Below are 23,354 nucleotides of genomic sequence, written 5' to 3'. Positions count from 1 at the left end.
CTCTATCTTAGAAGGCTGTCAGTGACTTTTACCTTGGATAACTTCCTTCTCTTTTCCTTTCCGTTTTTCTTTTCTTTTCCTTGCCTTGCTTTGCTGTGCCTTGCCTCCCCTTCCCTTTACTTTTCACTTCTCTCTTTTTTTTCCTTTTTTTTTTTTTTTTTTTTTTTTTTTTTTTTTTTTCCTACAGCCTAATGGCATCTGGATTTTTCAGCAATACTTATGGGCCAAGTCAGAGGAAAAATTCCTTCCTAAGCAGACCTCAGTTTCCTGAAGGATTTAATCCTATTTCAGATAAATTTAGTTTGAAACCTTTCACTATCTTTAAGCATGTAGGACTAGACACTGAAAAACAGCTCACTCACAGGAGGGAGCCCGAGGGAATTGCTTTTCTTTTAAGAACTGAAGGAAGACCCACAGAACAGCAGAGCATTGCTGTGTTTGTACGAGTCCTGATTGCATTCTACACATTTCTACCTGATAAGGGCCATGAGGAGGTGTTCAGGCTGGAGATCTCTTCTCCAGCAGAAGTGCTCCAAGCTCAGAGGGCAAAGTGAGGTGTAATTAAAATTAGTGGGTACATCACAAGAAAACAGTTATTAAGTTTTATGATTTATATAAAGTCTGATATATATATGTAGATAATGTTTTTGAATGTATGTAGCTTTAAGTACTAAAGCAGACCTACTGAAACTGGGAGCAGAATACTTACAATATGCGGGCTTTTTTTCTCCATCACATCACAAATTATTTCTGATAGATACAACACAGAATCATAGAATCACAGAACGGCCAGAGTTGGAAGGGACCTCAACACAGTGGCTTTATAAGACTTTTCCTGCAAGGAAAGGACACTAGCAAAGGTCCAGCGTTTATCTTGTGGTCTCCATGAGTACCATCAATCCAGATGAAATGTAACACCACCACTGCTGGGTTGGGTGGCTTTCAAGAGCCATCCAAGTTGAGCTCAGAAACTCCATCAAGAGAATAGAAGGCATAGGAGTCAGAAGTCTACATCATATCTTGAGTAAACTGCAGGAACCACACAGCTGAACCAGCATTTGTGTGAGGGAAAATAGTACCTGAGGGGTGAGGCACAGCTGAAGGAGGAGATTGCCATTTGAGTCTCAGGGAGAGGATGCTTTAGCAAAGAATGCTGCCCCATAGAATTATCTGGACAACTAGACCTTTCCCTTCCTGTTCAAAATCAACACAATTTAAGATGCACAGACACTGTAGTCAGACTTGTAAAACAGCGCTTAAGTATCTAGTGTGGGGCCAGGCTAAGAAATTAGGAAGCTGATACATTTCCAAGTACAATTTAGACTCTTTCTCACCATGAGACAAATCCTGTAGTTTTTACCTGAAGACTCATTTTCTTTTTTTTCAAATATGCCTTTTGATTTTTGCCATGAACAACCATGTGTGCCTTGTTCAACACTTCTTTGCCTTTTGTAAGTATCAAAAGTATCAAAATATGGTTTTATAGTAGACTTTTGTGTATTTTGTTTTGAAGATTATCCCCACCTTTTCTTAAGCATTAATATGAAGATTGCCCGACAAAGCCAAGAGAAGAATTTGAAGTTTGATTCATTGTTTAATAACCATTTCTAGCTATTTACAGACATATTTGCCTTATGACTTCTGATTTCTGTTATATTCCTTCTGTGGATTTATTTGATTCAAAAGTTAAATTAGATAATGTGAAATCCACTTCACCTTAGTGTCTGGCAACAGGCTGTGATCACAAGGCAATGATTTCATTAGAGGAATCAAGCAAAAGTGGAAGGAATGTAGGGTGTGAGAGGGGGAAAAAAAAACATTTGTTGAAACACAAATACCTTCTGGGAAACCTATTTGAGCAATTATAACTCTTGCACTGTGACAGTGAAGGGATGTGAAAATAAATACCAGCTGGGTTCTTCTTCCATTATAAATATTTCCTTTTTTCCCCTAAATTCACATTCCTTAGATAGTTGTGTAGCACTGCTTGTGTGTTTAGATTACGCAAGATTTCGGTGCATTATTTGGTGAGCAAAGGCATTGCTGAAGTTTCGATAATTACTGAAATTTTCTCCACATAAATCCACATAAATGTTAATAACAGTAGAGATTGGTGCTTTTTTGGATGCTGGAAATTGAAAGAGAGTAGAAAAAGAATGCACATAATCTTTCATATAAAGTAATCTGGTGATAATGCTTGGCTCATGCTCCCACCTCTCACCCTTTGATATTCAAACTATGTATCACATGTGAGAATGACTGACAGCACTGAAACGATGATTGGTGTCTGATGAGCTCACCAGGGCTCATCATGCATTTGAAATTTTAATCTGAGCCTCTTGGCTTCTAACTTCTTGATACACCTGTTTGTTTGCCTGCAGCTCTATGATGTTGAAAAGTGCCCACCTCCAAGCCATTTCTAGAAGACAGAGTTCTTTCCACGCACTACAAACCTCTCTGCAACAAGTGTCTGCGGGAGTACTTGACCCCACTTCTGATTGACCACCACCCTCCTCCAGGATCTGGCTCACAAAGCTGGTATCTGTTCCCCATGTTCCCTCATATGCCATGCATACCCACCATAAGAAGGGATTGAAGGAGGAATTTGGTTTTGCCCTACCAGCCCCAGTAACCCCTGAGCGGAACACAGGACAGCTGCTCTCCCTGGTAGCCCTTGAGAATCTCCTTCTTCATCATTTACTGCAGACAGACAGGATGGTGCTGGACAGATGGAGCAAATCCTGGGCTTGGACAAGACTTCCCGTCCTTGCCAAAGGGCCTCCAACAGACAATGCTGTGCAGGGAAACAACTCCAAGAAGCAACTGAGCATGCCAGTGCTGCCGAGGAGTAGAAACTGCTCCGAACTTGAATCCTTACACAGCAAGGATGCTCCTGACATTTCCATGATTTCTATCCAAATGATGGCTCATCCAGCTGTAGGTGGACATATGGCCCAGTCATGAGCAGTGGCATTCCCCAGTGGTTGCCATCTGGGTGGTGAGTCCACCAGGACCTCAGGTAGCAGATCTTTAAATAAACTGAAACTTGAAACACAACCTCTGTGGTCCAGTGGATAACACTGGGGTTCAAACTCTGCCTTAAACCTTATATGGGCACATCCATGTGATTTTCCCAACTATCTTTAAAAGGAACAAATGATACTCGGTGGTCTGTAGATGAAAATAAGTCCTAGATTTGGTCATTATTTCAGTAGCTCTGGCTCTGTACGTCAAGAGATTAAGAAAAGACACAATTTAGTACGCATCATTTTATTTCTTGTTTAGTTTTTAGTGTTTGAATAATGGCTTTTGTGACAGATGTAATGTGTCACATTTACATGGTTTTAGAGGGGAATAATGCCTCCTGACCTTACTTCTCAAGAGTCCCAACTGTGAAGCTGTATACTGCAAATAATCATTTCAGCTGGCGCTGGGTAATCCCAGAGGTACATTTTGTATTAGATTCACCTTTCAGTGATTTATTTGTAATTTCTGCTAAACCACAGTTAAAGCTATCCAGCACTTGGCTGATAGATCAGCAATGGGTAGCCCTTGCCAACGACACAGTTTGTGTGAAGGCTGATGTAGCCTGGAGTCTGAGAATACAGACAAGTGAAGATGTTGCATGTGAGAACCAATGCCCATCATCTGTCTGGAAGCTGGCTTCCAGTGCACAGTGCTGTTGCCCCTCCAGCCTTCTATGTTGAGCCGTTACTGCTCGGGGCCCAAATTAAATCATGAGCTGGGCCTGAAAAAGGAGAAACTGGCAAAAATATCCTTTCAGCAAAAAAGAAAGGTTGCTTAAAAACAAGTCCACGTGCTTTTGCCATTGCCACAGATTGCACATTGGTACCAGAACCATTCAGGCCCCAGGAGATATTCCTCATTATCTTTCAGCTCCATCCATCCCAGTTAGTTGTGTCCTGGAATTGTCGGCCTCATCTCCAGTCACTTCTTGGGAGCCCTCCCCAGCAGCAGCATCCCAGTCCTGCAGCACTGCAGCAGGCAGGTCCCTAGGAGTTGCACTCCTCGCAGTGGCAGGAGAGGATGTAGCGGTATGTGGCGGTGAGCCTCATGCCACCTGAGCAGCGCAGCCGCATGGCCTTCAGCTTAGAGGTCTGGGGCCGGCAGCAGTGGCAAGTGGAGCGGAAAGGCTGCTTTAGGACAGTGCTGAAGGACACCATTGGCTCCGAGCGCGATGTCTGGCTGCAACGTCCTTCACAGCGAGCCAGCAGCACCATCTGTGAAGGAAGAGAGATGGGTTAGGAATGTCCTTCCAGTCTGGCTGACCTGTCATCACCGACCACATCTCTTCACCCGTGGCACCCCCACCCATCCCTTTGCAGTAAACTTTGTCCAAGAGAACTGAGGAGGTAATGAGGGCAGAGAAAAATGGAGTCTTTCCTATGGTCCCAGACACCATTACTAGTAACAAATATGGGGCCTGGTTCTCTGACAGCTGACCTTGGGCTCAAAACATTTGCAGCCAGCCCTGCTTTCCAGGCACAGTGACTGCAAGCATGGCTTGCTGGCCTCGGGTTTATGGCAGCCAAGCCCTTAAATCATCAGCCAACCTAGTGCTTTGGTAGGGTATTTTCCAGTGTTTTGAGTTTATGTACTAGTGATCAGCAGAACTGGTCATCAGGGTTAGTAAATTTCTCAATTGCTTAGAAATATGAACATATAAATTAGAAATATAAAGAAGCTCAGTTTATTGCTTCTAAAGAATTATGTTTCTGGCACTGTCTTCTGCACAGATCGCCCTGAGTGTGTGTTTGCAATTATATGCATAAATGTATTATTACATCATTTGTATTTGTGTAAAATCCATTGCATTAACTCAAGGCAATGAAAACATAGACAAGCATGAACTGCTTGCAAAGTATGGCGGTTCCCTAGTAAGATCTTCTGAAAGCCAAATAGTCTCCGTGACTCTTCTCCTGGATGCACGAGCTGAGCTATGACCAGAATAGGTCAACTTGCACAAAGAGAGGTGCTAAAGAACGAAATCCCATGGGAAGTCCACTGCTTCTGTTCCCAAAAACCCTTGTTGATAAGTGGAGATGGCTGCAGTCTCCAAATCTCCACATAAAACACATAAAGATGAGATGATCATCTGATTAGAAGCAGCTACTACCACCTTGTAGAGCTAGGTTTAGTACAATTTTAAGCAAATTCTTACACTTTTATGAGGAATTAAATATTATTAATCCAGATCAGCTAATTCTGATTAACCAATACAGATTTTAAGCCAACTTTTTGTATCATGCAAGCAAGGGCAAAATGTGATGGAGATGATAATGTATGCACTAAAAAAGTTGTAAGTTTATCCTATAACCAAAGAAGAAAATTACCATATTTTGACCATATTGTACACATCTCATGAATTTTCCAGACAATCCAGAAGGACAACTATAAATGTGATGGCAAATATTTTGCAACATTAAACACTTCTAATACTCTTTCACTTCACACTCTCAACTGGACACAAACCATAAAAATAGGTATATCAAATGTTTAATTATCAGAAGCACTCCTCTTTAGTTAGAATCATGTGGAAAGGCGAAAGGAAGAGAGAATATTCATGGTATCGAGTACTGCCCGCACTAATGGTGTCCTTGGAAAAAGCACTTGTTGTCAGTAATGAACATACTTTTTGTACAGTACTTAAAAATGTTTCTTCCAAGAGTACTTGCATGATAAAATATTACTTCAAAATGTGTTAATATGTTAACAACTACACTTCCAGTCAACAGAAGGAACGTGCCTTCATGAGCTGATGATCTGGGCTTGCAACGAAGCATCTTCCAACTCAGTTTTCTTGTAAGCTCTTCAATGCATTTTCCATCTTTCATAATTCCTAGCATGAATTTATTGTTTGCTTTCCCTTGATCATAGAACCATAGAATCAGTCGAGTTAGAAGAGACCTTTAAAGGTCATCTAGTCCAACTCCCCAGTGCCTATTCATAAACCAATTCACTCATTCGCTAGTAGTAATATGGTGGGAAGGAAGTTTCTGTGTACTGTTGAGCCACACACCAACTTTAGATGCATTGGCAATGTTCAGCTCCTTACTATCAGCATATTTAGTGTAAATAAGAGGGAAAAGGAAAGTTATCACAATGCTAGTGCCCAGATGAAAATCCACTTTTGTCTCTGGAAGACAAAACTCCCTTCCCACAACAGGCAAGCAGCTGGAGAAGAGCAGCATGCCTGTCTAATTCCTTTCCCACAAAGGAAACACAGAAGACTGGGACATGTAAAACAATTAGTTTCCTTCCATGTTTCTTGACAGCTCTCACTAGGTCCCCCACTTTGACCAGTTCATCAGATTGTGAGCTCTGTCACAGACTTCCCAAGCATTTGGCTGACATAGAGGCTGAGGAGGAATCCGACTGCAGCCTGCAGTCACTTAGAAGGGAGTTATAAAGACAATGCAGAACAACCGTCCTCAGGAGTGGCAACAGGGGATATAAAATGGCCACCAGCTGCTTTCTGGGAGCTTCAGAGAACTTCCAGAGTCCCCTCCAACCAACATTTCTATGATTCTGTGATTTCAGCCCATAAGTGATGTTGCTCTATGATGGAGGTTATTTCTAATGGTTGATGCTTCTGGAGCTGGAACAATTAGTCACTTCTGGCACATTTCTCCTCAGGATTTTTTATGCCATACAGCTGTGCTCCCGTACCAGCAGGAACCTCTAGAAACACCAGAAAAAAAAAAAAATAACATCCCTCAAGGACTACAGAAGAGTTGCAGAAGTTTAATTATAGGGTAGAATCTCTGTCTCAAGCTTTCTAGCACAAAGACAATCAATCTTCGTTATGCAACTGCATTTCTAATTGCCTAGCAACCTTTGTCTTTAAAAACATGTTTCATTCTGTGGAGATTATAATTTTAATCTAAAATTTTGCTGGCTACCTAGCTCTTCAGAGGAGTATGGTTAGTATTAAGACTGTGTAAAATAGAATTACATACCTCTAAGATAATCTGAGATCATCTAGTCCAACTGTTCACCTACCACGAATATTGCCCACTAAACCATATCCCTCAGTGCCACATCCACATGTTTCTTGAACACCTGAAGGCACATTGACTCCACCACCTTTATGGGCAGCCTGTGGCAAAGTTACACAGAGTTGGTCTTATATTTTATTTTCGGATTATAGTGTATAGTATTTTTTGAAATGGCACTACACCATGCATATCAAGTCAAGCTTGCAGGAGAAATCGATTCAGATTTTCCATTTTGATGGCTTTCTAAACTTCTGAATTAACCTGAAGCCCTCAGCATAATTTAACCCCCTCCTCATAAATCCCAAAGAGCACCAGCAGATTTTGGCAGGTGTGCAAATGAGCTGGAAATAGCATGTACTTTAAAAGCTTTGCTTTGCCATTTAATCAATAGCACCAGCTGTTTATTGCATCACATACTGTAGTGCAATAGAGATTATCGCCTAAATTATTAGTAATGATATGATGGCATGGCACAGTAATACAGTAAGTGTATATATAGTAAAAATGTGTGGGTATTTTATAACCTGATATCCGTGCCTCCTGGCTCCCCTGCTCCCCCGCACATAGTAGCCTGTTCATGTCACCTTGTGATGCTATTCACGGAAGTACAGAGCAATGCTAGGCAAGGGCAGAGGGGGTCCCGCGTGCTTGTTTGAACAGCTAGAAAAGTATGGTTTTTTTCCACTTCAAGTCAGTAATCTCATATCTATCTGACAGCTACAGAACAACCACATTCTGGAAATTTAGAACTTTTTAACTGGTTTGTTACTTTTGGTATTAGTAGCCTCGTTTTCTATACTCTTCAACAATGTGTTGAGGCCTGAGTGGATGTGCTGAATGCATGAGCAAAGACTTGCATACAGTTTTCATGGCCTGGATGCAAGCAGGAATGGCAATCCTCAAGAGCCACCTCCTGAGCAAATGCATTCCAATGTTTGCTAAACTTTTATACACCTGATACTTGCCTCTCTGGCCCAGATTCTTTAACGCTAAGCTATCAGCAACAGCATGCCTCTGGTACATCTGGAGGAAGCACTTGTGACAGCTGATACCATAATTTATGAGGATCTGATTGCAATTGCAAGGCAATGGGGAAATGGCCTCAAGTTGCATGAGGGGAGGTTTAGGTTGGACATCAGGAAGAACTTCTTTATAGAAAGGGTGGTTAAGATCAGGAATAGGCTCCCCAGGGAGGTAACTGAGTCACCATTCCTGGCTGCGGTTAAAAAACATTTGGATGTGGTGCTCAGGGACATGATTTAGTGGTGGGCTGTTAGGGTAGTATGGTTAGGTTGTGGCTGGACTTGATAATCTTGAAGGTCTTTTCCAACCTGAGCAATTCTATGATTCAGTCCAACACATCAAAGGCTAGTGACAGAGGTCAGACAAAATCCAATACAGTCAGAAAAGTCAGTACCTCATGAGTTGACACACTTATTTCCTTGAATTCAAAGGAAAACACAGCTTTACAGGAGCACATTACCTTCTTTCATCCCTCCTTTGTTTTGTCTGTACATTCTGCTACTATAATGGGCTACGTTTACAAAAGCTTTGGAAACCTATTTTCTACATCTGCTTGATGTCACAAGCAAGAGGGATTTTAATGGTTAAATTAGACCTGGGGAACTCTTCCAAATGTAACAAGACTACTTTCCACATGGGTGTAACTGGCAGCATCTCCACAGAAAAATATGGTAAATGTAATCCTAGTTTAACCAAGATGGACAGCAAAAGTAATACATCTTGCAATTTCTGAAGTCATTTTTAACTTCTGTAATTCTGTGCTGCACTAAGAGGGAAAATGCACAGAGTGAAAAAAGATGGCTTGGTGAAAACAATGCATCACTCCAAAAAAGGGCAAAATCTCTGACAGAAATTCAGTCCTAACTCCAAAATGGAAACACAGTGGAAACAAGAAGTAATTCTCATAGCTATTCCAGCAGAACCTCCCTTTTTTTGACTTGTTTATGTTTTATCACAGTATATACAGGAGCAGACATCACATCTAATTTTCATTAGCAAGCCTAATATTGATCTGTGTTTATATGCTAGATCCAGAACAAAGCCATCTGCCTATCAGAATGATTTAGATCCCTGAGACCTTAACAAAGAAAGAGCTGAACTTGACAAATGGAGGGGTAATAATGTTTTCAAACATGATTTTCTTTAAAGGCCTCATTTAAAAAATGTCATGGACATTTCTGCGGTTGGTTAAAGATGTTTATGTCAACAGCTTTTTTTATCAAAGCTCTGTTTTAAAAGAATATGTTTTTCATTAGATTGCTTTCCTTGTTCTCATTTCCATCATTCCCAGTCTTCTATGCTTGATTATTTTTCTCTGCCCACAGGAACAATAAGAAAACAAGTTGTTGGTGGGCTACTTTCTTTATTTCCTTCCCTCCTTCCCTTCCTTCATTCCTTCTTGCCTCTCATTCTTTCTTCAGAAAGCCAATGTTCTATGTGATGCCTCTAGCAGCAAGGCTTTTAACATAAACCTGGAGGGCAGCAATGATGATGATAGGGGAAGGAAAGCAACCACAGAGTGACAGGGTTTTGTTCAGGTTAAGAGCATGGATATCCAAGCCACTGTGCAAAAAAACAACAGAATTGCAGCTCTTGGTCATGTGAACTCAGGATTCACCTCATACTCTGATCCTAAAAGCCTCCACCATAAGACATGGATGAGGCACCAAAGCCCAAGAGTTGTGTAGTAAGCAATATCCTTAGCATGTAAAAAACAAACAAACAAACAAAGCAGCAGGGTGAGGCAGGTAGCTCTGGTGACGCAGAAGCATGTGAATCTGTGAAGCAGGGAATAGAAAAGCATCAGAAAAGGCTGGCAATCATGGTGGCTGCTGGAGAGCTGTCAGTGTTGTAGGGCCAACAAGAGGCAAAACCATGCTGTGGGAATTCACTGCAGCCAAGGAATGGTGATGGGTGGGTAACAGCCTACAAGATGAGACTGGGACACGGGAGCCTCTAGCCCTGGTCTGGAGAAGCCCCATCCCTTTTGCTCCAAGGCTGAATGGCCAGAGATCAGTCTAGGACCCACTGTGCTCATCCTCTTGTCGGAAGCAGTGTGCTGGGGCAGTTATAATTTCAGTAATGCTGGATGCTTTCCATATGGGAGGAAAATCTAATATGGGCTAAAATCAGAAAAAAAAACCCTCTTCTGAATCACAAGTAATATATACTTTTGTTGTTTGAATTCAAGAGCAGTAGGACAGAAACCTCTGATCTCATGCTGCTGTGGATCAGAAGTAAATATCTGCATAGCATGTCAGGTAGCGCTGGTATGAGATCAATGTTACAGAGACTCAAGCTTGGCTGTCCCACTTGCCTATTTTGGAAGCTGTCAGCTTCCCCAGCAAGCAGAGGGAGAGCAAGACATGCAGATTAATCATATAACCACAGAACCACAGATTGGGTTGGAGGGACCGTAAAGACCACTTTGCCACTGTCCCCTGCTGTGTGCAGAGCTGCCACCCACCAGGCTGGGCTGCAAAGGACCCATCCTTCATCCTGGCCTTGAGCAACTCCAGGCTGGTGCCCAACCTCTGCAACAGCCTCTCCCTGCAGCCCCTGAGCATTAAGCTGGGATGATTTTCTTCTCTCTGTGCTTTATTTTACACTTTCTGGCCTGCTGCTGCTAGTGGTATTACCTTATCCCCATGCAGAACCTGTGAAGCAAATAATTCATTCTATGTACAAAGACATCCAGGTGATGAAAGAGCCAGCCAACATGGCTCCTCTTGACTCACAAATGCTCCCAGGTTCACTGTAGATGGGCTTTGCTCCTATTCCACAGCCAACCTTTCTTCCCTAAAACTCCCACAAACTGCTCTGTTACACGTCCCAGCTGGTACAAGTGCTGGCATGGGCTGCCATCTCTCTTCATTAACTCAAAGAACTGGGTGTGTGAGGCAAATCTCTTTCTGAGGAACAGCAGAATGGCCAATGTACTGTCTTTGTTTGAAGCAAATGATGGCAAGACAAATGGGACCAGCAAGGATTTTTGCATTGTTTCTCCCAATTCTTTTTCTCTATGTAATTAAATAAATGACTGTAGGCTACATACGTGGACTACCGGACTTCTTTGACGCTAGATTTTTCAGGCTTGAAATCACAAAGGAAGGCTCCAATTAAAAGTTCATTTTCAGGAGGGGCTAACTGGAATAGAATCACAGAATGGTTTGCATTGGAAGGGAGCTCAAAGCCCATCTATCCCAACCACTGCCGTGGGCAGGGCTGCATCCCACCAGCTCAGGCTGCCCATGGCCCCATCCAACCTGGCTTTGAGTGCTTCCAGAGATGGGGCATCACAGCTTCTCCACAGTAACCTACTCTTCTGAACTCGCTCATCTTGGTGCTGGCAGGTGAGTCCTGAGAGCGCTCCTTTGAATCACCTCATTTACTGCGTGTTAATCTGACCATCACCATGTTTTTCTCCTTCTAATCAAGAGACTTCCTCTCCAGCTGATGTGTACACTCAGATGCCTCTACCTCTGTGTATATCTGTGATTGGGTTGCAGGAATTTATACAGAGGAACTCACACAAATTGACTTATTTTAACACTTCTCCTGCAGGGGAGCAGAGCCCTTACCTTTGAGCTGCACTTGTACAGGGGGTGGCTGATGGAGTCCACATAGTGATGCCTCATGCAGCGGCTGGGATCGGTGTCGATCATGAAGGAACTGTCTGGTTTGCTGTCCGTGTCTCCCATCATTGCCAGGAGCGAGAGCATGGAAATTGAAGCTGCAAGTACATGACTTCCCATTGTTGAGGAACTTTGCTGTGATAACAGCAGAGGGAGGTAGAGGATTAAAAAAACACCAAATACTGTGAGCCAGTTCCTCTCCAGGAAAGTGAAAAGTCTGGTTTAAGTCTCTTAGTTGTCATTCTTCCTCTGGAGTTAGAGTTTGCTGAGATTGTAATCCATCAGAGAATCTCCCGTCAGCTGGAACAAAAACACCATAAATCACGATCCTGACCAAAAACAGCTCTGAAGAAAAACAAGCATAAATAATAATAAGGCTCATAGGATTTTTGCTTGCCAAAATACACTCTCTGAGAGAACATCATTCCCACAGTAGGTATGGCACGCGACATAAGGAAGGAGATGTGTTACTTTAAGCATTTCTCCATCTTTTTTTTTTTACCACGGAGAACCTTTTAACTTTTCATATTACAAGTGTTGCAGCACCCATCTTGTTCACTCAAGAGAGTCCCTAATGGGCTCCCCTCAAAACTGGTGATGGATAACACATCAGAACTTGTTGCAAATGGGAAAGACTGCATATTTACTTGAAGTGTCAAAAAGCATGCTTAGAGGAAGAGTCAGGCTGCCTTCTGCCTCACCAAAGGGAATTTCCCAGGCAGTAAATAGAGAGGAGGGAGACAGGTGGGGCTCCTGTAGGAACAAGGGGCACAACTGGACCCTGTCTGGGCACAAGCAGTGCAGTCCCTGTTAATTAAAGAATAGGATCTGAAAAACACATAGTATTCCATAATATCCAAGTGCATCCCAGTTGTCAAGTGGGGAAAAGCCCTTCAGGGGAACATCTCCCCGGGCTGCCCATGGCTGTAGTCTTAAATGGGTGATTTAACTTTGCTTTTACTACACAGAGCTACAGCGTGGAAGAGCTGTGAATTATCCTGCTGGAGCAAAGAGCAGTTTACCGCTTAAAGGTCAAGGCCTTTAAGAAATCTATGACAAAAAAGTTCACTGTTCATGCAGAAATGCTCCCCGAAGCTTCTTGCCTATTTAAAGAATGCCATGTGCCCTTTATTGCCTTGCACAAGCCTCATTCAAAACAGCTTTATGCTTTGCCGACAATACTCTAAGATGACAGATACTCATCTCTTGAACAGCCTGAAACAGCAAGGCCTCCCCACCAAAATGCTCAATGATTTGTATACTGCTTTATAGCTTACTCCAACCCTTTTGTAAGAGGAGCACATAGAAGCAGTAAACACTTCCAGAGCTTGTCCAAGCTGGGAATCGGGACTTGTCAGGCAAGCTCTCATGCCGGGAAGAAATGTACGTAATTAGGGATGGTTTGTGTGTTAGACACTTATGAAAGCCTTTTTTGGGTTTGAACTATTGTTCATCTGCCTAAATAGAAAAGGAAAATTTATGTGACTGTATTTAACTAACAATATAATTTGTTCCCCGGCGTCTGATGTATGACCTGCTGTACTTAGAAGTCATAGAAGTCTTTTCTGTGAGCAAATGTCTTATACTTGATGTGGCACTGAAAAAAATACTATGTCTTTTCAGTAGAAGGAACTTAAGCAACGCTAAACACAGAATCTCAGATATGTTCGTGCACACTCTCCGTCACCTCAACAAATATTCCTCCAAACATTTCAGCAAGACAAGAGGGAAATCTCTCTGTCATGGGAGCTGGGACAGAGCCCTCCACTGAAGCAAGACTGTGGTTCACAGAGATGTTGTCCAAGCATTAGCTAACAGGAGGAGTGATGCACTTTTTTGCGTTTAACCTTTTACCTACTTTCCCATTCTTCTTTCTAAAGAGGCTGACCAAAACACTCCGCTTGGCAAGGTCTCTCTCCAGCATAGCTAACCAGTATTACACACCCAGCAACTCCTTCTCTGTCCAAGAAAATTTACTTGATATTGGATGGTCTCATCTCTTTTACCGCTATATCCAGGGATCCCCATTTCCCACTCTCTGTGTCCCGCTCTTCTTTTTTTTCTCTATCTTTCTATGGTTTTGATCAGTATGATTTAAGACAGTGAGAGAAATCTGGTCCTGGCTCGGTTTTCAAAGGCTTATCTCTCTAGTTTGCTTCAGGAAATAATTGAATGACACAGAATCTGCCTCACAAAAACACTGTGAGAAAGTTGAGAAGAAGGAGGGGAAAATGTGAGAAAAGGAAAGCGTCTGTACCTTCTTTAGGATAAGCACAGCACAAAATCTGCACAAAAAGTCTTAGCAGACTCACAGCCTTTTAAAATTTCCCTGACACTTTCCTGGCAAAGAAATGAAGTGTAACATGGTAATAAAACTCCAATAGAACACAAGCAGAGTGTTATATTTATTTGTTAGCAAAAAGAGACCATCTTTTTGTCTTTTGTGACCTATCTTTCGTGAAAGAGCTGTGATTTGTTGCTGATGGACATACTGGCAAAATGAGCATGTTGGAACTGATGATGGGACTGCAGACAATACTGGGATATTTGCACCTCCAGTATCTACTGTCATTCCTATGTGAGGTATACACATACATTTCTCAAGTACATATACCATATACTATTGAGCTATGTAGAAAAATGTATATACCTCACAGGAATATTTAGACATATAGAAGTTAGTGTGTATTTGGACCAGAGGTAAAAACATTTTTTAGATTGGTTCTAAAAGGTCTAAATATTTTCACCCAGCTATATCACCATGGCATGACATTCCCATTTCCAGTTAAAACTGTGCAATGAGATATCGTTTCAAATTAGCACTCATATTTTATTTTATTTAAAACAAAACAAAATGAAACAATACAAAACTTTTTTTTTTTTTTTGCAGCACTGTCTGAAATTATAAAATGCTACACATTACGTGGCATCAGGAATTACATCTGTCTGTCCATCTGCCTCAAAGCAGAAATACACCTCTAATCATTAATTGTTATAGATGCATTTAAAGATGATATGTTGTGTTCTACATCATTTGGAACATACCACTTTTTTGTCAAAATCAACAATTTCAGATCAATTTTTTTTAAATTTTATTTGGGCTGCCTTTCTCCCACTTTCTTCTTATCTGAAAAACTGTGGTGAGCACTCAACCTGCCAAGCTAAAAAAGAGGAAAGTGAAATGCTTCTGTTTTACAGCATCCCATAAAGAAGAAGATGCACTGGTGACTACATATCCCTAGGATGAAAATCAGCTACGAAAAATATTTGGCCAAAGAATGAATGACAATCACTACTTTCCATTCTTTCAGAATTCACTGCTATGAGCATTATATGTTGTTAATAATAGGCTTACAAGTGCACTTTCCCTAAAACTGCTTTTTGGAACTCATCTGGACATACCATGCTAAATTACAGCTGTCATTCAAAACTGCTACAACTGTTATCTAAAAAGTGAAGGGAACAATGGAAGCCATCCTAAAGCCAGATGATGCAAACATTCAACCTAAGACTGCACCACACATGACTACTGAGGCAGAGTTAAGGTTATTTTACCAACTTTGTATTATCATTACCTGTTCTTTGAATGCTTGAAATAAAGATTTTTTTAATCACAGTTTCAATATAATTTAAATAGCAGAGGAGGTTGAGATTTTTGGTTTGCTCTAGGATCAGAATAAAAATTCCATCATCTGGAATTATTTAGTCAGTTGCTTTGAGAGAACATAAACAGAAATTCTCTTTTGCTATGTATCTTGGAAAAAATCAAGAAACGAGGAATTCTCCAAAGGTCTATTGGATCTGCTCAGCTTTTACCCTGGAATATAGGAAGGGAGCAATGGAAAACCTCATTTCTGGTGTACTTCCATTTAGCTGTTCCCTGCATATGAGCCTGTGAATTAGGCATGCACGTATATTCAGCTTGGCCTTCATTTGCGGAGTATTTTTTGTTCTTGATACTCCTGCTTTATGATGATGATGCAGTTCAATTCACTCCATGTCTTTCATGTTCCAGAAGCTGCCAAAATCCAGTTGGAGCAGCAGTGTGTATATATAACTAAGCCCGTCCTTGCGTGTTGTGCATATTTAGTAAACACAATTACTTGGAACCTGTCATGTGGTTCCCTCATTCTCAATTAGTTATGTAAACAGAACAGTTATAAGACCACTCAGTTTCTCCAAAATCCAGCCCTAAAAAACTGTTACTAAAAATGTGTGTGTTTGTGTTTAGATTACTGCTGCAGTTCTGAGAAAAATGCCACAGACATCTTTATGAGGGCAAAGAGGATTTTCTGATAACTTTGTCATACCTGGAAAAAATTAGATCAGAAGAGTTGATATTTGGGGCGTTTGCACTCTGCTAAGATCTGAACTGGAATTGTGCTGTGTGGTGGTCAGCAGGGCAAGGGAAGTGATTGTACGTCTCTGCCCTCATGAGGTCCCACCTGGAGTACTGAGCGTGGGCCTGAGGTCCCCAGCACAAGCAGTGGAGCTGTTGGAGTGGGTCCAGAGGAGGGCATGAAGATGCTTGGAGGGCTGGAGCACCTCTCCTGTGAAGAAGGCTTGGGCTTGTTCCTAAAGAAGAGAAGGCTCCAGGAAGACTTCATTGTGGCCTTCCAGTACTTACGTACAGTGGGCCCAGAGGAAAACTGGAGAGAGAGTATCTGTCAGGGTATGCAGTGCTAGGAAAAGGCATGATGGCGTTAATTGAAAAGAAGGTGTATTCAGATTAGACATTAGGCAGAAATCCTTTATCCAGAGAGTGATGAGGTCCTGGCATAGGCTGCCCAGAGAAGCTGTGGGTGCTCCATCCGTGGAGGCATTCTGAGGCAGGTTCCATGAGGCTTTGGGCAGCCTGGTCTAGTGGAAGTTGTCCCTTGCCATGGCAGAAGAGTTGGAACTGGATGGTCTTTAAGGTCCCTTCCAACCCAAACCATTCTATGATTCTACTGTTAGTATTTTTGTTCTGCAGAGTTAAGCTCTCCACTGCCATGAAAAGGGCCATGAAAAAAAGATGGGGTTGGGAGGTGGGGATGAGCAACCAGTGTGCAGCAGCCACATTACATGATCTGCTCGCAGGCCTCCTCCACACTCCACAGCATTTTGATGGCTTCCAGGCAACGTCACCTTCCACACTTTGCCCAGGAAAACTGCTTGAGTAACATCATTGTGGGACAAAATCACAGAGATCACCACTTGAGAATTTAATAGACCAGTTTATCTCATTGTAGAGATAACCTAACATGCTCCTGCTTGCTGTCAGCTTAGAGATTTTATAAGATCCTGTGTATGCTTTAGTTTTGTTAATAAATATGCTTTTCTTCTCATTGTGGTATTTTACTACAGTCATTTTCTGCCAGTGAGGTAGTTGGCCTGTCATATGTGCATTCAAAATACTTTTGTATTGTGACCATTGCATTGTTAGAGCAATATCTCCATGCAACACTCAGACAGATTTCTTCCCTCCATTTTGCCACAGAGGTGGCAAAGGGGTTATGCAGTGGCCACTGGGACATAGGACTGGGAGCCCACAGGACACTGAGGGCTGAGCCTTGAACAAGCCACAGGGATGTGTGTGCCCACAACATAAAAGTAGTGCAGCTCTGTGCAACTCAAGAAGAAAAGGCCTGGAGAATCCTGGCTACCAGCATGAGAAAGGTAGGAAGCAACAAAAAGGAAAATAGAATAAATCACAGAATCATAGAGCAACTTAGGATGGAGGGGAACTCAAAGTCCATTCAGTTGCAACTCCCCTGCTATGGGCAGGGTTGCCACCCACGAGGTCAGGGATGGGTCATACATAACAGGCTCATAAGAAGGGGCTTGAGCCTTTTTATCTGGATGTCCACCAAAAGAAAACACATATTCTGGTCTTACTGAGGGCTGCTCTGCTCTATGGCCTGTCAGCCAGCAGTTGCAGAGCACTGTCCCACAAAACCCAAGAAGAGAAAATGGACACTGGCTAGAAATGTCAGATGCACTAGTGGAAAAATGCCTACATTTCATTTTCTGCTCTGAGGTTTTGCTAAATTTTTAGTATTTCTGAAGAAAAATACCTTTGCTGGTAAGCAGACTAAAAAAGAAAATGAAATAGGAAAACCATGGTAATTCATAAGAAACAATGGTCAGTAATTGCAGCACATGCAAAGGAAGAACTCATGGCTGCTGATGGCCCTGGAGCAGGGAGCTCTGGTGGCTGCTCTGCAGGGCCCCACAAGTGGGGGCACCGTGGGGGGGACCAGGAGAATGAGATGGAACAATTCTTGCTGAACAGCACTCGAGCAAGCCAAGTTTCACTCCCCTTTTGAAGTCTCCAAGTGTGTTTTCAGTCCTCCAGGTAGCTGAGAGGGGGGAGAGCTACCAATGCTGCTGGGCAGTTGAAATAACAACGTCTAGTGGGTGCTGCGGGCTGGCGCCCAGCCAGCAGACAGGCAGGGACAAAAATGGAGAAAGGTTTTTAATACACTTGCAAAGAATAGCTACTAGTAGACAAAAGAGTGCTTGTATTTTTATTCTTTCTTTTTGCTGTCTCTAGGAAACTTTAAATAGATCGATTAGAGGCATGCATAGGATCTGTCTCTAATGAGCCCCACAGCAGGCAGAACTGTTTAATGGCAAGGTGATGCCAGCCTTGGACTCTTTATTCAATCTTGTGTCTTACAGAGCAATCCTGATCATCAGTTGGAGATGGAAACAGGGAGGAATCCAGCTTTGCACTTGCTCATCCAAACAGTGATGAATGGCATTGCTCCTCAGGTTCAGAGCCAAGCTATATTCAAAAGGCTCCCACGACTCCCAGCAGGAAACCAGCAGTTTGGAGGCTGCTGGGCACATGCAAATATTCCCAGCTAAGCATTAGCTATAGGACCTGCTTCAGTAATTACCTCTGTGTTAGTCTTATGACCCAACATAAGTTAAAATGACTCTCGGCCAAATTACAAGTTGCTGAGAGGTCTAGGGCATTCGGGCATGTGTTCTCTTACCTGTTGGAGTGTGCTACAAAACAGTGGATGTTTCTGGTTCTCTGGCTTTCATTATACTGCTTGTCTGATGATTAGAGATTATTTTAATGCATTTACTGAAGAGCCGTAGTTATCACTAGATGCAGGAATGAGTTTCTCATTCTTTAACATTAAGCAAAGACATCCCTGCCACCAGGATGAGCAGTGTGCTACGCAGCTGGAGATAGCCCATGGCTGAAAGAAATATTCCCTGTAGGAAAATCCTCTCTTCTTTTATAGACAGGCGAAATTCAGACTAACAGTCATGCACCTCGATTAATTACAGAACCTAAGCATTTGGCTCATGGTAGCAATTTTATGTCATCTAACAGCATTCCCCTAGGTCCCACTCTCTTTGAGCTGTGCTGCTATGACAGTAATGCGATTGTCACTGCCATGGTATGCTTAACCTTTGCCAAACCAGAGTGGAGGCATTAACTCAGATCTTCAACTCACATGTCTTAAAGGGCAATGTAACCTGTGCTGCCTCCTCTGCTGAACCGATGTCTGCAGCCCCGTAACAATCAGCATGAAAATGTGACAAGCGTGAGCTGTAACAGTGATTGATGCAGGTAGAAGAATAACAAAGAGAAGCTGAAGAACAGCAATGCAGTGGAATTCCTGGGAGCGCTGTCTCCATGGCATCAGCAGCCAAATGTTGGGATGCCAGAAGAAAGGCTGGAATTGCCCATGTAGGAGGGATCTCTGTGAAATTCACACAGTGAAATTCCAACAAAGGGGACAAGAACTGTTGGTGTCTGAAAGTGGTAGTGCCACTGCTACCCGGGTAATCGTCTGAATTAGATTATGTGAAAAAAGAAGGAATATATAGACCGCCAGCTGCTCAAAGGCTTACTACAACCTTGCTTTTATTGTTCAGCTAAGTTAGAGGTGGGGCATCAGAAGGATTCCATGCATACCACTGCTGAGAAATTTTAATATGTTCCACACTGACACATATAAAAAGGAAATAACAGCTGATCATATCCAGCAGAGACAGCAGCATCTCTTCATATGCCTGCAAAGAAGTGTGGGCAAAGTGGGGTGCTCTTGGTCAGAGGCAGACAGCTGAGCTAACCCAGCAGCAATCCAGCATTTCTCTTGCCAGCAGGCTCGCATGAGAGCTGTTCCGCAAGAAACAAGGAAAGAGCAGGAAAAAAGGTGAAGTGGGCACGGCTACTCACCCCTATCCCAAGATACCAGGGTGTGGGGAAGGGCAAGGAGTGGAGCTGCTGCATGTTGAACACTGATGAAAAGAAACACGTGGTTACACAACCCACAGTGATCCAATGGAACAAGATATCACAAGGGCAAAAGTTGAGCAGGGCTCAGCAAAAGGACTCAATATGTACGGGAGGGTTGCAGTCTGAAGGGTTTTATTTTTAAAGAGTTTTGGGAAGGGCTGTAAGATCTCAGGACTCTGAGAGCTCGGTTGATGGGGCTAGGGAAAAATCCTTCATGGCAGCAAGTTTCCCCTGTTGCTGTCTGCCCCAGGGTCCCTGTGCTCTGCTTTGATGTGGCCGCTTCCAGCCACGCTCAAGAGGTGATTACTCAAATAACAGGGCACTGCAGTGCAGGCTCATGTAGCAAAACTTTTCCAAACCTCAGAGAGGCAAGTGCCTCATGGTACTCAGCAGGACATTAGAGGCAGAGGAACTTGTTCTATTTGTAATAGTAGTTGGTAGTTGTAATTACAATAGTACTGTTTGGGAGAAATGGGATCTTTTTAAAGTTCTACTTTCTGTTAAACAAATTACCTTCCAGACTTGTTGCAAAAACGTATGTCTCAGTGACTTCACCCAAGCTTTGCAGCATAGGTCTTCAGCTCCCTCCAAAGTTTAAGCACAATCTTGGTCGCTTCCTAGTGCATCTGGCAGCAGATGCATTGGGAAGGGGATAGCAGCGGCCCCAGGGAAATGGGGAATGAATTCAACTCCACAAGGGCTCCTTGTCAAAAAAGTCAGTGTGGGCATCAGCACCAGCCGGCAAGAAGGTGGTTCATCTCTCAACCACCTTGGTAAAAGATACTACAGCACTGGCAACAAGCAAGAGCATATATGTGCTGCCTAAGCCTCTATGGCACGTTTGGGGTTCTGTTGGGGTCAATGGCTGTTGCTGAGAACAGCCGCAGTTTGGTGGCTATCTGGGGTATTGCTACAGCTAACTCTACACAAGGCTGTCTGTAACAAGACTGCAATTAGAATAAGCAGAGGTAGCCTCTAATTATATCCCTTAGCTAAATTAAATTTCTTCCTATTTTGTAAGTTGGAAACATCTTCTGTTCCTTCCCCATTTGCTTGTAACTGGAAAATCTTACAGTATATTTTTATAAAACCAGTATTACAAATAAGATTGCATTGCTCCAGCATGAATAACATCAAGGTACAAGTCACATTGGTAACCTCTGATTCAAGCTGGTAAGTAATTACTCACTAAATAGTTCTATTTAAGTCAAGAATTATTCATGTGCATAACTGCTCACAGATATGAATAAGGTCTCACAGTCTGGGCAAAACTGAGCATCATTAGCAATTCAACAGAAAAAAAAAAAAAAGAGATCCTAAATAGATTTTCTTTGGAGGAAGGACAAATAACCACAGCACTGTGATTACTGTATCCACATTCATTGACCTGCACCAGACATATGGGTTGTTCTAGTAGGAAATAATTTTACAGCAAGGAACTGATTTGGAACAAGTTTGTACCCACTGGTGCTTTTAAATAAGCATTTCATAGAATCATAGGATAACCCAAGTTGGAAAGTACCCATAAGGATCTTAAGTATGGAGTCCTCACCTCCCAGTGACTATGGCGGTGACTAGGACAGAGTCACTAAACCTTAGAAACTGTAATGTTTAGCAATGAAAAATTGTTCTTTCACCTCTAAAGAGCTGCAGAAACTTTGGCAAGTCACTTGTCGTGCCGTCAGTCAGAGGTAGAAACAAATAGGATGTATTATGGGGACACTGTGGGAGAAATTTAAATCAGCTCTAAGGGTAGGATAAGAAATCTGCTTGACAGTCACAGAGGAGTCAGTGCTCACACATTGCCTTGCAAAATCGTATCTGTCACAAGAAAATTATCACCTCAAACACACATTCAGTTTGAGTCACTCTACTGACACTGGAACATTTAGCTAATGCAGCACAAACAACTGAGACTGCTCCTCACATCGCTTGTCTTTGTTACTCAGGTTTCTTTTTTTTTTTTTTTGCTACTGAACCCATCAATTTCAACTTTTATAGCTTGAATTCTCTTACCTGAGTCTCAGCAGAGAGATGGGGCTTTCCTCCTCAGCGGGCTTCTCTCAGGGCACTATCCACTCCAGAGGACTGTACTTACGCTGCTCTACTGCATTATCTCTTGGCTCATAACAGCAAAACTCTTCCTTTCTCCCTGAGAGGCAGAGAACAGCCATGCTCGTCCCCTGACACCGCTGCACAGCGACTCGATGCTCCGGCATGCCGGGATTTCAGGGTGCCGAGAGCCTCCCCCTCCCGCAGCGGGCGGCCGGGGGTCCGGCGCAGCATCCTCCCACCCCAGCGACCGCCCGCCCGGCCACACGCACGGCGCGTCGTGCCGAGTCGGCTACCTACTAAATATACCCTGCGGGGCTACGGCAAAGGCAAACGCCACGGCTTCCCTCATAGGCTTCAGCCAATCAAGGATGGGTATGAAACCTAGCCTAATCCGTAGCCAGTGCTGTCCAGTCTGTAGTAAAGCTTCCCAGAAGTTTGGATAAATAATTACGTGCAAATTAAGGGTGCTCCCACAGAGCGTGACACACAAAGCTAGGAATAAATATTGCCTGTTGTTTTGGATTATTCTGAGTGCTCCAGCAGATGACTGGCAAGAGAAGGTTGTGCATAAGTAGCAATAAAAGTAAACAGCTCGGTTTTAAAGTAGCAGGCTTGCCTGCATCCATCGCTCCCTACTACAATGGGACAAAGCCAGTGATGGCAATAACAACTGGGGCAGCACCCAGCTCGTCCATTCAATCCAAGCCATACAGTGACAGCCAGTGCAGAGGTGCAAACAGGATCCCTGCACACTCACAAAAGTAAAAGTTTAAGCAATTTGCTCACACTGTGCTACCTCTCTGCTTCCTTACAGGCATCCTTCAGGCAGAAGACAGATCTAAAGACGGGATTAGGAGACAGGTACTAGAGCTGTGCCCACTCTACACTATCACATTTTAATTAAAAGCCAGCACACAGAGAATATGTGTATGTCAGATTAAAGTGCTAAATTTAAGCCCATGAAACGCTCAAAGCTGGAGGAAACTTATTTGTGTGCTTACCTTCAGCAAATGCTCTGCTCCTTCCTTCCCTCCAGCTCTTCAGAGAGCTAAAAAGAGGTCCTGTTGCTTCAAATGCTTTTGTTCTGCTGTCCCTCTGTCACATGGTTTGCCTTTTATATTTGCAACACACAAAAGTTAGGGCTGTTTAACAGAGAGGCAGAGAGAGGGAGAGAGAATGTCAAATGGAAAAGTGCCATTGCAGTCATATATCAATCAGGGCAGCGGCAGCAGCAGCTCGCTGGCAAATGGGAATTCCACAGAAATGCAAAGCTCTTGTTATCTGAGAAATCACAAAACGCCACCAGCCAAGCTCCCCTCTGCAGGGACTTCTTATTATTGGCAAGCCGGGGAATAGAAGGAAATGTAGGCTTTTGTT

The 23,354-nt window shown here is 42.9% G+C and overlaps 1 protein-coding gene across 3 annotated transcripts; it reads right to left on the bottom strand.

Moving 5' to 3' along the window:
• Positions 1–3,254: 3,254 nt before the first annotated feature.
• NDP (norrin cystine knot growth factor NDP) lies at positions 3,255–23,084 on the bottom strand. Of its 3 annotated transcripts, XM_090123540.1 has the most exons (4): positions 21,939–22,389; positions 19,863–19,924; positions 11,624–11,977; positions 3,255–4,241 (listed from the first exon to the last, which is right to left on the bottom strand). In XM_090123540.1, the coding sequence occupies exons 3-4, from the start codon at positions 11,795–11,797 to the stop codon at positions 4,014–4,016; spliced, it is 402 nt and encodes a 133-aa protein (XP_089979666.1). In that variant the 5' UTR covers positions 11,798–11,977; positions 19,863–19,924; positions 21,939–22,389; the 3' UTR covers positions 3,255–4,013. The 3 variants fall into 3 exon arrangements, with proteins under 3 accessions (XP_089979666.1, XP_089979673.1, XP_031450460.1); XM_090123547.1 differs by lacking the exons at positions 19,863–19,924; positions 21,939–22,389 and adding an exon at positions 22,979–23,084; XM_031594600.2 differs by lacking the exon at positions 19,863–19,924.
• Positions 23,085–23,354: the final 270 nt, after the last annotated feature.

Source organism: Phasianus colchicus, chromosome 1 (assembly GCF_987193195.1).
Source record: "Phasianus colchicus chromosome 1, bPhaCol1.hap1.1, whole genome shotgun sequence".
Lineage (NCBI taxonomy): Eukaryota > Metazoa > Chordata > Aves > Galliformes > Phasianidae > Phasianus > Phasianus colchicus.
This window is presented reverse-complemented; position numbering and strand designations above follow the sequence as displayed.

Bases quoted from the DNA above. Each gene is read 5' to 3' on its own strand.
- NDP (XM_090123547.1), bottom strand. From the start codon at position 11,797: ATGGGAAGTCATGTACTTGCAGCTTCAATTTCCATGCTCTCGCTCCTG. The intron at 4,242-11,623 runs GTAAGGGCTCTG...CTTCCTTCACAG, and splicing joins TGTACAAGTGCAGCTCAAAG to ATGGTGCTGCTGGCTCGCTG.